General features: G+C 40.2%; 1 protein-coding gene across 4 annotated transcripts in view; it reads right to left on the reverse strand.

Annotated features, from left to right (window-relative positions):
- Positions 1-371: 371 nt before the first annotated feature.
- LOC131248939 (light-inducible protein CPRF2-like) overlaps positions 372-13,466 on the reverse strand; it is a 29,812-nt gene continuing 16,717 nt past the window's right edge. The window contains exons 4-9 of one of the 4 annotated variants that reach the window (XR_009172558.1): positions 7,441-7,516; positions 7,231-7,356; positions 2,374-2,821; positions 2,158-2,247; positions 1,862-1,943; positions 372-1,349 (exon numbers count right to left, since the gene is read on the reverse strand). Coding sequence is in view for 1 of the 4 variants with exons in the window: in XM_058249467.1 (XP_058105450.1) it covers positions 2,408-2,821; positions 7,231-7,356; positions 7,441-7,516 (616 nt within the window). In the remaining 3 variants the exon portion in view is untranslated. Of the gene's footprint in view, positions 1,944-2,051; positions 2,248-2,373; positions 2,822-7,230; positions 7,357-7,440; positions 7,517-13,466 lie in introns of those variants that run through there. The other 3 variants (XR_009172557.1, XR_009172556.1, XM_058249467.1) reach the window with 3 other exon arrangements.

Below are 13,466 nucleotides of genomic sequence, written 5' to 3' on the forward strand. Positions count from 1 at the left end.
CTGCATGTATATGGTTGGCATAACTGCATTTAGTGAGAGTGATTTGTGTGACCTACCAACACCTCTAACTTAATCCACTATCCAACCTAATGATATCACACAATTCACTACAACCACTCTCAATACATTTACAATATTTATTCCCGAAAAGTTGGTATGACTGCATTTTTATTTTTATTTTCTTTTTTAAAATGCCATTTCACCCCAAAAGTTGGTATACTCTTGCCACTAGAATGAAGGTTTCAAGATAATAGCCTGATAAACGGTTCTGATCACTGCACTCATATGCATCATGTGCCCAAATAAGTAACCAAGTGCCAAATTGGATGGTATGGGGAGCAATGATGAAAGAAAAGAAAAGGAATAAAAAAAAAAAAAAACAACCATTGTGGCAAATTGATAGGCAGGCTCACATTCAGGTAATCCAGACCTTTAATTGCCTTAATGAATTCCCTATGCGCGGACAAAGATCTTCTGTGTTGGTTTATCTTAATTGCCTGGCCAGCAAATCGACAGCTCATCAACCAACCCACATTCAGAAGGAACAATCACTGGCTACGATTTTCCAATAGGAAGGTTGAGCCATGACTTGAAGGTACAGCAGACCAGGCTACAAGATTACCAGCAGGCCCTCGAACCACAAACACCATTTGGCCAAGCGATGCATAAAAATACATAGTACAGGTAACTCAGGTTCAATACTTGTTATAAGATGATGCAGCACACTCGCGATAGTGATTGCCATGGGATTGATTTCACATCTTGTCACGCATTCCTTGACCTCATACATAGTTGGATCATGTAGGGCCCACTTACAATCCCCGGCCGCAAAGTTCAACTTAGTTGATTCTCACTTCACAGAAGGAACATGGTTGGAGGAGCTTCCCCTTTCTTCAAGGTTTCTAAGGCTCCCCTTCCTACACAGGCTCAGTTCAATAAAGGAATACTGGTAGTTGGAGGAGCTTCCCCTTAAAATTTTCCAAGGATCCATTTGCTATCCAAAGGGAACACTCTTCTGAAGGATTCCTATGAGAATGTGGAAGGTAGGAGGAGCTTCCACTTGCTTCAAGGTTTCCTAAGGTTCCATTTCCTAGCTACAAGGAACACTCTTGTCAAGGATGCCTATGAGCTTGTTGAAGTTAAAAGTTGTATGGTTGCTCCATTTCCATCCTAAGCTGTGGTACCATGGTAGTTGTGATTCTTGATCTTCTAAACAGGCCTCCCTTAATCACTCACAGGTGGAGGGGCACACGCACGATGATGGTTCATTTTCATCCAAGAACATTTTTGGTGTTGCGCCCAGTTATTTCCCAGAACCCTCATAGCTATACATGTGTAAGCCAGCTGCCCTGCAAAGGTCGAAACATTATCAACAAGATCTTAACAACAAATAACCTTCATAGGGAAATTGGAACGCTTCTAATCATATGTTTCATGTGCTGGAAGAACTGTGATTGGTTGATCACCTCTTCATTAGGTTCTTGAAATTATACATTCCCCCAAGTAGCAGCTCTTTAGAAGATGCTACCGTGTGCCTTTACATGGGCGATTTGGAAAGAAAGGAACAACAGAATTGAAGCTAATCCCTTAAGCATCGACAGAAAAGTCCAGAAGAATTCGTTGCGATTTCTGAATCCATGTTAGAGGACGGAGAGAGTTTCCTGATGGGTTATCATCAAATTCAAAGGGAAGCTAATTCCCTAGTTAGGAAGGGATCCCTCATCTTCTGGTTGCCGTCATCATCATCAATCTAAGCCTACACCATCTAATTGGGGTTGGCCATGCAAATCCTTTCCCGCTATTCCACCCTATCAAGGACCATATTCTCCATTAAACCATAGGTCATCAAGTATTCTCTTACCACCTCCACCCATGTCATTCCCTCGTCTTCTCTTGGTATTGGGGACTTTTATCCATTGCTTGGGCTTTTGTAGCTTTTTCACCTGTGAACGTGTTTAACCATTTTTATTGCTATAAAAAATTAAAGAAAAAGAAAAACTGCAGTAGTATCTTGGATCAAGCAGTGAAATTCCTCTTCTAGGATAACATGCTGAATGCTAAAGATGATAAGCGTATAGATATGAAGACGGTCTTTACCGCAACAATAGAATCATGGTGTTTGGCAACAAACATTTACACATCACAAAGCATGATTACCTTCTATCACAGCGAACAGCATCCCTAAACAATATTAAATCATTGCAGCTTGGCAAATCCTTGCAGCAGCTCGACCGTGGCAGCTGCTAACTGTAACAACAAATCAGATAAACTGGTGACTCACCATTTCAGTCACTCCAGTGAAAGGAAATCTCTCAGCATCAAAACATTAGAAGAAGTACAGTTTTAGAATAACAAACAAGAATTGATACATACATAATATTGCAGTTTCCACTGTAACAGCAGATATTCACACTTGGTTCTGCTTATTAGTGGCATCTGCTGTATGGGTGGATTCCGGGTCCCACCCGCCTTCCCATTGCACAGGCCCACAAGGGTTTGTTCCATCACGAATCCGCTTTTGCAGATGTTCCAAGCTGGCCACCCATTGCATGGAAACTGTCCGGCCCATCTTGTTTCCAGCACTGTGAACACCCTCAATTGCAGGGGCAGGAGCAATGTCAGGAACAGCAGAGTTCATTCTTCGATCATGTGTTGGTTGAAAGAAGTGTTGTGGGTCTTCATGAACAGGGACAGCAGCATCAGTGGCTGCATCAGATGGGCTGCCAGAGAAAGGCATACTAATGGATGAAACATCAGACATGGTCGGAAGCAGAGGGTTCACCCCTGTCACTCTCTTAACCGTATCTTCGGCCATTTTCACCTGAAAAAATGGTCATAAAGATGTAAAACTACCTATACCGTTCCACTTTAAAAAAAAGGAGAGAGAGAGATGTTTAACTACCCAGAATGTAATGAATGGTTACTGGAGGAATAATCCTGTTTCAAGGAATTGAGGAATAAAAGAAGAAGAAAACATAGATAAAATATTAAGGCTGCGTTTGGATACGGTAGTGAATTGATTGCAATAGTTAATTGTGTTGCTTTCAAATTGAAAGAGCATAACTGCAATTTGGGGCCTAATTCCTCATTAGAAACACCAATGTAATGCCTTTCATTCATCCCTCCATATGAAACTAGTTATTGTAATTCAATTCAGTAGTGTATCCAAAGACAGTGTTACATAATGAGATTAAAAACGAAATCTGCATGTGTAATCAAGTCCAACTCAATCCAGAAAATGCCCCTGAATTCAGATATTTGATTAAAGGGATTCCTTAAAAGCAGCCTGAAGTAAATTTGAGATGCTTGTTCATAAGACTGCACGTATCCACAGAAACAGCATATAGAAACCATTCAACAAATGCATGTGAAGATGCAAGAATGCCTCAATAATCTGACATACACTTTTTATTGTGGTTTTGTAACAAATTCCATAAAGTTCCAGACCAACTCCTTGACCATTATTTTCACACTTCCAATCAAATATGCCAATATTCAACTGCTATTCTATTTAGCATGTTAAGCAACGGGAGTCCAATGTTTACTTAAGAATTAAGGGGTGAAATTTTGTGGTTGGTAAATGAGCGCATCTTTGAAGGTCCAGAAGCATCAATCAAGAAAATAAGTCAGCAAATTGTGGGTAATCTCATATGTTCAGCAGCTGTCCAGCCGTTGTTCACCAATGCCAACTATTTAGATTTTCAGGGCAATTGGAGGCAATGGCTGGGATAGAACAACAGCAACAACAATTCCTCTAAAAGAATGCTTCTCATTGGCAAAGGGCAAAGATTTTTGGTGGATGCTTTCCAATCAAGTGGGATCAGCGGTTTACTCTTTTAGATGAGGCTGGGTCCATGATGATGGTTTTTTCAGTCCCAGTCACAGCTAATTCTAGAAATGAGGCCCTCTGTTTCGCAGCAAGGGAGGCAATGCATACTATCTACAACCATTTCCACCAGATGACTATTGTGATAGAAATCCCACACAAAGAAGTGTGCTCCTGGGTGTCAGCGGCTAAGAAATATCATTGGGAAATGGAATGTATGTTTACAGAGATTAGATTTTTGGCAGGCAGGTTCAACATTTCGTTTATGCCTCCTACTAGTCATCCCAATGCCGTGGTGATTGCTCTAGCAAGATCCAGTAAAAACCACCCCTATCTTTGTATGACAAGTGGGACACCTAATCATAGATAGGGATAGTTCATTGGGTAGTACCAATGAGAGCAAGCGATGGCGCAAAAATCACGACAATCGGATGATCCTTACCCTTTGAATGGGGGCCAATTTGTTAAAACCTTCCATTGTTACAAGCCATAGATCACAGGGTTAGAATCATCAAACCAAAGTGCTACTTCAGAATCATAAGCAATGCAAAATGATATCAATCTAGTAGATGTTTCAAGATTATACTTGGAGCTATTTTGTTTATCCGCTCAATCTTAGCTGTCCATTTTCCATGCTATTGACCCAATGCTTAGGATCATCCAATTGCCATGATTTTTACACCATGTCTTGCTCCTAGTTGTATGAATGAATTCAGGGGTCAGACGATGACAGGTCACCCCATGCGCCATTTAAAAGCATTGGGGATGTTGCTAGTGTCCCGATCAAGGTAGGGAGATTAGCAAAACCCATTTTATACTCTCATCTATCTATCTATCTATATGTATATGCTTGCATTTCTGCGTGTATTTGTTGGACTGGAGTTAGAACAAGGTGGGACCATCCTAGCATGAGAATGTTGTCAATGGAAGCCTTCACAATGGCCAGCTCCAAACCAAGGTTAAGAGGACGGTTGATCTCCGGTGGGAAATGTGTGTAATTTGCTACTATATACAAACTGAAGAGAGAATCATGACTGCATAGGAATCTCCAAAAGCACACTCCGTATTAATTTTTTTATGCACCAACTTCCCTTTTTAAATTGTTTCAAAAAAAAAAAAAAAACCTTCACTTTTTAGAAGAAATCTAGGCAAATGAAACATGAAATAAAATTCAAGTTGGAGGCCATGAACCAAACTTATCAAAGATAAACGTTAGCATCCATGCTTCAGAGTGCCATAAAATTCAAGTTGGAGGCCCCCAAGAACTTTTCAACGGTAGAAGTTCAATTCACACTGTTTACATTGGTGTGGTCCACATGATATTTTTATAGGCTTCTTTTTTTGGCTAAAGCCCTAAAGTTATTTGGTAAAATGGATGAACGGGTTGGATAAAATGCATGAATGAAGGTGGGCCCCACAGAGTTTACTCAATACGCTTAGGGTACCGAGTTACTTAGTACGCAATCCGAATCCGCCAAAGGGGGCGCTACTGAAGTGACGTCACCAAGCTTTGTGGACCCCGCCATGATGCATGTGTTGAATTCATACCGTCCATCCATTTGGAGAGATAGTTTTATGGCATGAGAAAAATAATGAGATAGATCTAAAGTTCAAGTGGACCCCACCATAGAAAATAGTGGGGATAGTGATCCATCGTTCAAAACTTCCCAGGGGCCAAAGAAGTTTCCCATCAAGCTGATATTTTTGTTTTCACTTCATCTATTTCTATGTTAACTTATGAATAGGTTGGATCTAAAAAATACATAATGGTGGGCCTTATAAATGTTTCAACGGTGGGACCCGATTAGGGAAAAAGTGTTAAGCATCTGTTGGCAGCATGGTGCACTTTAGCTGTATAGTACCTGATTAAATAAGAGAGTTCCTCAATTGGTACGAGCAGAGGATGACCTGGGAACAGTACTGCCAATATGTTGGGCAACAGTACTACTCTCAACTGCCACGGGATCCGGGCAATGATTACGAGCCACCTCATCACTCTATGTGGAGATGAAACATGGCCAGAAATATGTATTTTTTTCAATTCATTTACTTTTGCATGTCTTAATTGTTGTAAGCTTGCATTTGTATTATATAAACTCATTTTGATTACTATTTGAGTGATTTCTTACAACAACGAATGCTTTTTGGCCCCCATTAAATGGAAACTTTTAATTTAATATATTCTTTTTGCAAATTTTTCATTCCTGAATATGTAAATATATGTATTTAGGCATGTCCTGAAGTTTCACTGAAAAATTCCACCATTTTCTCTATGTTTCCCACTTTTTCCCTGCATTTCCGGTTATTGGCGATATTATCGGCGATAACGATATTATATCTTTATCTCCGGCCAGCGAAACTTGTAGCGACACTAACAACTCGAACACTGCTTCAAGTACCCAACATTCGCATAACTGGTTCCCAACTAACTGGGGTCAGCTACATGATCTCCGTTCTGTCATTCCACTCTATCAAGGACCATAACCTCAGTGGTGACCTCTACAGTCATGATACTGCTAGTTCCTTCTAGCAAAATCCTCCAATTGAACAAATCTTTCGCGGAACTCCTCTTCTTTTTTTTTTTTCTCATCTTCTTTCACAGGCAGAAACTCCTTCCAATTGAAGAAGAAATCTTTTAATAGAAAAAAGGCTCAAATTGGTGAAAAGTAGAGTGAAAGAGTTGAGTTTTTTTGGGAAAGCAAGGGCCAAAGGGGACTCTTAAGGATGTATTTTCATGGGACTTTGCCTAACTCCAGGGATGTATTTTCATGGGACTTTGCCTAACTCCAGGCCTTGGAAGCTTAATTTTGTCTATAATGAGATCTGCCTTATTGCCTCCAGGCTAACCATTCCATTTGCCAATGTGGACGTGGATGCTCTTAGTAAAGATGGGCTAAACCATATGGACTAATAAAATCTCTAGTATCTCTTCGAAAAAAAGGAACATATCTAATTCTAGGCATTTATAGCCAAGGGCAATCTTGAGCAAGAAGATCAATTTCTTTGTTGTCTTGCTTCAATTCAAGTATGAATTTTTTGGCAAGTCTGAGACACTAGTTATGAATAAAATCTTTATATAAAAAAAAAATCTCCAGCATCTCTTAAAAAAGAAGAAGAAGAAGAAGAAGATATTCTAAGCATAAGGCTAATAAAATCTACATTGCTCTTCAAAAAAAAAGGAAGATATTCTAAGCACAGGGTAGCGGAGGGCAATCTTTAGCAACAAGACCAATTTCTTTGTTGTCTTGCTTCAATGAATTATCTTTTAGCAAGTCTAGGACACCAGTTGTCAATATTAGATTTATGCAGTTGCATTGGATTGATATGTAACAAACTAATATTAACCGCTGTAAATCTAAACCATATAATTCAGAAGTACATGCTTGAAGAACAATACAGCTTACCTTTGCCCGCAATGTTTCAACATCTGCTTTCAGAATTCTGTTGTCAACAGAAGCTTCATTGTACTTCTGACTTATGTCAGCAAGACGCTTCAGCAATGAAGAGTTTTCAACTCTCAACTGTGCAACCTAGAGAGTGCCATTGCAAGCATATCTCAGATTTAACGAATAGGTACAACAAGTGCAAACAGAAACAAGACAAACGCACCAAACCTGTGCCTCAAGTTCACTCAAATGAGCTTGCTTCCTTCTTCTAGAGCGCCTTGCAGACTCTCTATTTGATAGCATCCTGGACCACATAAAAAATGGATTACTGGAAAGACAAGGAAATCACAAAATAAAGAAATTTAAAACACTAACTTAGATTCCACAACATTAATCACGTAGAAATCGACTAATGCACACATAAATGGGTTGCATTTGCAAAGCACCCCGCATAGAACAATAAGAATTATTTTCTTTAAATCTTGTGTCAATAAATAAATAGTTCTGTCAGAATAATTGCAAAGCACCCTGCATAGAACATAAGAATCATTTTCTTTAAATCTGGTGTCAATAAATAAATAGTTGTCAGAATATTCGCTGTACATCAACATGATATAAATAAAACAGTTACTGAAGAAGAGAAGTAAGAAAAATATGGTAGAACAACATACAGAGATGCTGACTCCTTGATAAAAACAACAAACAAGCAAGACCAAGAAAAGGAGAAAATGGAAAGAAGATCAGACATCGAGAAGAAAGGAGGAAGGGGAGGAGAGAATAAGATGTCGTGTTAGTCTCATGTGACAAACACCATAATTATTTTTTTGAAAGATACAAACACAATATTATTAGTAATAGAATATGGAATGGTACTCTGCATGACTACATAAACCCATGTACGCACATATATCATGTATATCTCTACAGGCCACGTATGGGTGCATGCATCCACACTGTGCATACCTAAATACATACATGAAAGCACATTCGTACGTACTGACATGCATGTATGATCAGGGAGAGGCGGCATCTTCCATGGTGCATAGGAGGCAAACTTCTATGTTAGCAGATTTATACATGAGAAGTTGATTGGAAGTCAAATCACCCGTAGTATGAAGGATTTTGTTGAATGGGTTAGTCGTAATGAAATGGCAGACAATCCGATGAGGGATGCAAAATTCAAATGGACTAACTGGTACGAAGATGCCATTTTATCGCGTCTTGATAAGTTTTTTATTTCCCCTGAATGGGTGAAGAGGTATCCGTTAGTTCAACAATGAGGGTTCCCTAGACAAAACTGCCCAATTCTGTTGGAGGTTGACGAGGAGAGTTGCAGCCCTAAAACCTTCGTGTTCAAGCAAATGTAGCTGGAAGTGGAAGGATTCCCAGATCAAGTTAAGGATTGGAAGGAATCCTTCGAGGTTGCTGGCTTCACTAGGTTCAAATTGAGCCAAAAGCTTAAGTTGCTCAAGGGGAGGTTGAATGCTTAGAAAAGGGAGGGTATTTGGTAGGCAAAGTGCCGAGGCAAAGAGAATCCTAAGAGACATTCATGCTCTTGAATTGGAGGAGGAAGGGGGAGAGAAGACGGACAACTAGAGGCAAATGAGCGTCAAGCTTACTTGAATTATCTTGAGGAGGAAATCAAGTGGAGACAACGGTTGAGAGTTGTTTAGTTGAAAGAAGGCGACAAAAATACGCAGTTATATCACAATATAGCTGGTGTGCGGGCAACGAATAACAGGATTAGCAACTTGTTGGTTGAAGGATGAAGGGTAGAAGAGTAGGATAAGATCTATACAGCTATAATGCAGCCTTACTCAAAGTTGTTAACAGGTGAAAATTGGAAGAGGCCCAGGTGGGATAATCTCCCTTTTAAGCAGCTTTCAGTTGCAGAAGCAGACTCCCTTGAAAAATCGATATCCGAGGTAGAAATCAAGCAATCAGCTCCTAGGGTGTAGAGATAAGGTGCTAGATCCCAACGGTTATCCTATGGCTTTCTTTCTGGTTTTCTTGAATGTTTAAAGGGTAATGTGGTGGATTTCGTAAAAGAATTCTTCAAGTGGCCAGTTATCATCGGATTTGGGGGCTTCATTTATTGCCATTATCCCAAAGAAAGGAGAAGATACCTTAAAAGATTTTAGGCCTATCAATCTTACTGGGAGCCCCAATAAGATTCTTGCGAAAATCCTCACTTCCAGATTCAGAGAAATATTGGCTAGCATTATATTTGAGAATCAAGGAGCGTTCGTAGTTGAAGACAGATTCTAGATAGTGTGTTCACTGCTCACGAATGCATCGACTCAAAAACAAGGAAGGCGGTAGAGTAGTCTACATGATGAACAAAGAGAGGAATACAACCACATCGACAAGGAGTTTCTTGACTATATACTTGGGAGAATAGGATGTGGTCGGAAGTAGAAAAGTTGGAATGGAGTGTAGAATTAGCCACCTTTTCAGTGTTGGTTAACAGATAATCGAAAAGATTCTTCAAGGCATCAAGGGGCATAAGGCAAGGGGATCTGCTTTCACCACTTTTGTTCATTGTGGTAGCGAAGGCTTTAAGCAAAATGTAAGACAGAGCAGGAAGTTGGTCTAATCAACTGCTTTAAGGTGGCAACAAGGTATTCCTTAACAGTAACGGTTGCCATAGCCACCACAGTTACCTTTACAATATGGGTCGTAACGGCTTTTACGGCTCCGTATTGGCAGTTACAATGTCCTTTTTTTTTTTTTTTTATTGAAAAGAAAAACCCCAAAAACATGTATCTGCTCCATAATGTTGAAAAAAATCTGAAAAACCTATATCTGCCCCGTAATAGACCATTACAAGGTTGTTGCGACATTTGCAAGAGGCGTTACGGACCATTAATGGCGGTTACAGGTCATTTTTTCCATAACGGTTGTTATGGCCGTTACAACCTTGTAACGTGTAATGGTTGCCACCATTACCTTTACATAACGGCTTTTATGGCACACCATGGGCGGCAAGAGATGGGGGTCGGATTTCCCATCTTCAATTTGCAGATGATACTATCTTGTTTTACATTGTGGAAACAACAATGGTGGACAATTTTAGGAAGATTATGAGGTGTTATGAGGTATACATATTCTAGATAGTGCATCCATTGCTCACAAACGCATCGACTCAAGAAAAAGGAAGGCAGTAAAGTAGTCTGCATGCTGATCATAGAAAGGCATACGACCACATTGACTAGGAGTTTCTTGACTATATGCTTGGGAGAATAGGATGCAGTCGGAAGTGGAGAAGTTGGATTGGAGAGTGTTGTAGGATTGGCTACCTTTTCAATGTTGGTTAACGAGTCGCCAAAACGATTCTTCAAAGCATCAAAGGGCACAAGGCAAGGGAATCCGCTTTCACCATTTTTGTTCATGGTGGTAGTTAAGGCTTTAAGCAAAATGATAGGCAGAGCAGGAAGTTGATCTAATTTGCGGCTTTCAGATGGCAAGAGATGGAGGCCAAATTTCCCATCTTCAATTTGCAGATGATACGATCTTGTTTTACGATGTGGAAACAACAATGGTGGACAATCTTAGGAAGATTCTGAGGTGTTATGAGGCAGTCTTAACCTGAAGGTAAACGTTAACAAGAGCGAGATGCTAGGCATTGGATTATCCAAAGAGGAAGCATTAAGCTTAGTGGATATGTTTTGGTGCGGTGCTAGAACTTTCCCCTCAACTTTCATTAGGCCTCCCTTGTGCAAGGGAAACCGGCAAAGCATTTGTAGAACAAGGCTTCCCTTGTCCCTTAACGGATAGTCTTGGGCTATGTTCGTTAGACCAGCCTTGGCTGGTTCCTTGTTGTGCCTTTAGTTTCTCTCTCTCTCTCTCTCTCTCTCTCTCTCTCTCTCTCTCTCTCTCTCTCTATATATATATATATATATATATATATATGAGAGGGAACTATCTAGTTGGAAGAGCCACTATCTCTCATTGGGAGGCCAAATAACGCTTATTAAAGAAGCTTTATCGAACTTACCACTCTACTTTGCTTTGTTCAGGTGCCCAAAATCAGTTTTGGAGAAATTAAAGAAGCAGAGTGAGGTGAGATTTTTATGAAGAGGGGCCTAAGTCAAGCAAAAGTTTCATCTCTTGATGTGGGAAGAGGTGTGCAAGCCTATAGCCAAAGTCAGCGTTGGTATTTGGGTGTTGGAGTCCATGAACTTGGCTTGTTAGGTAAGTGGATGTGGAGGTTTGGCAATGAAGAAGGGAAATTGTGAAGGGAGGTGATTGTGTAAGTATGGGGTCTAGTGGGGAGGATGGGGTGTGAGGGACTCCTCAAGTTATAGGGCATTAGAAATGTGGAGAGCAATCATCTCGAAGGGAGTGTGATGCAGGACCGATGCATGAACCAAATAACATTTGAGATCAAGTAGCAGAATTAAGATAATTAATAAAAAACACAAGCATTGTCATAATCATCACGTATCCCATGAAAACCAAAAGAATATCATGCATGATCCTAGCCTAAGTTACCAACATCATCACACAAAATCATTAAATAAAACAAAACTAGGATCTAATGGATGTAGGGACATACAATTAGCATAGGATATAGTCTATTTCAAAGTAGAAGGCCTAATACAACCTAGAGAAAAAAATTGGGGTTTGGATAATTTGGGAAAGTAGGAAAATTAGAGATTTTAGGTTTAGGGTTAGGGTTTTGGGAATGGAAGAAAAGGGTTTTGATATGAGGATGATGGAAGGCCAAAAGGGGCAAGGTGTGGCGGTACGGCCAACCCGAAGGATTCACACGTGTGGTCGTACGATGCAATGGGATGGACGGGTTAAAGGTCGGTTAGGGTTTGGAATTGTGGATAGGTAAAGGAAAGATGGATTTATGAAAGGATGAGGGCTTAGGATGGAAGAATTGAAGAATTCAAAGAAATTACCTTGATGGAGGAGAAGAGAGAAGATGGTGTGGGGATAGATGGAGACTTCGCATCTCCGTTGATGAAGATTAGCATCGCACCAACCTCCCTTCCAAATTGCACAAAAGTATCTTCAAAGTGCGTGAAGATTGAAGAAAAAAGCGAGAGCTTTTCTCTTTTTTTAATCACAAAATCCAATGAGGAAGAGGGTCACACGCCCACCCTCTTTTATAGCTTCAAGAAAGTTCAAAAATTACAATAAATACCCTATTTTGTGAATTTTAATGAAAATAGCCCTAGTCTAACTAAAATAAACTAAAACACTCATAATGATGTCCAAACATAACATAAACAAAACTAAATCCTATAATGCTGATAAAATCTAAGAAAAATAGTGTGGACGATCCACAATCAATGGCCCGATCATGTGATCTAATGGCCCGATCATCACGTCCCTCTAATCCAATAGTCTGGATCACTCCGTAAAGCAGCCCATGTGCATCTTCCCAGTGTGGGGTCTTCCAGATGCTCGCACATGCACATGAGGTCTTTAACATGATCACGGGTACTCACCTAGCCACAGGGAAATTGGTGCGACCCACCTCCTCCTTTGATACGTACACAAGTGTGTACATGACGTGATGTTCTCATCAGAGTGTCCTTCTCGTTTGTGTGATGGCCAATGAGAGTCACATTTGATTATGGGGGGATGTTTGGTGTGGGGACAAGTAACTACAGACCGAGTTACCAAGGCTCACTCAGTTGGCTCTAGATAGGAATGTAACAGTAACTCACTATCATTCCCAATGTGGAGAGGCTGGGGTGTGTGGTGTCCTCCTTGCCATAGGATTACCTATTGGGAGAGGAAGTGCGCAACTTGGTTAGATTGTTCAATTGGTTGCAGCATTACTATCCTTCTTCGGCTGAGGACAAGATGGTTTGGAAAGCCCTTGGTACGGTCCTTTTATTCACTAGTGTTTAATGCAGGACATGAAAATTTAAATATGTTATGCAAGAGTTCAGGCTTTAGATCATACTAGTTCAGAAACAATCACACAAAATTCCACATCCCACAAAAAGTCAAGCATTCAACAAGGGGAATCTATGCAGGTCTAGGCCTACACATGCTAGGGCTGGATCAATTAAAGTTATAGACCAAACAATGCTCAAAGGAGAGTAAAGTCGTCAACACATGCACAGAAATAGTTCCCCAATCCAAGGGATTCACAAGTTTCAATTCGGGGAACCCTAGGGTTAGAAAAAAGGGTCTAGAAGTTGAAATTTAAGATGATCTAGGGTTAGGGATAAGAGAATCAGGTAAGAGAGGAGTGAAAGAGAGGAAAGATTGAACCTGAAGACAGCCTG

Source organism: Magnolia sinica, chromosome 6, assembly GCF_029962835.1.
Source record: "Magnolia sinica isolate HGM2019 chromosome 6, MsV1, whole genome shotgun sequence".
Lineage (NCBI taxonomy): Eukaryota > Viridiplantae > Streptophyta > Magnoliopsida > Magnoliales > Magnoliaceae > Magnolia > Magnolia sinica.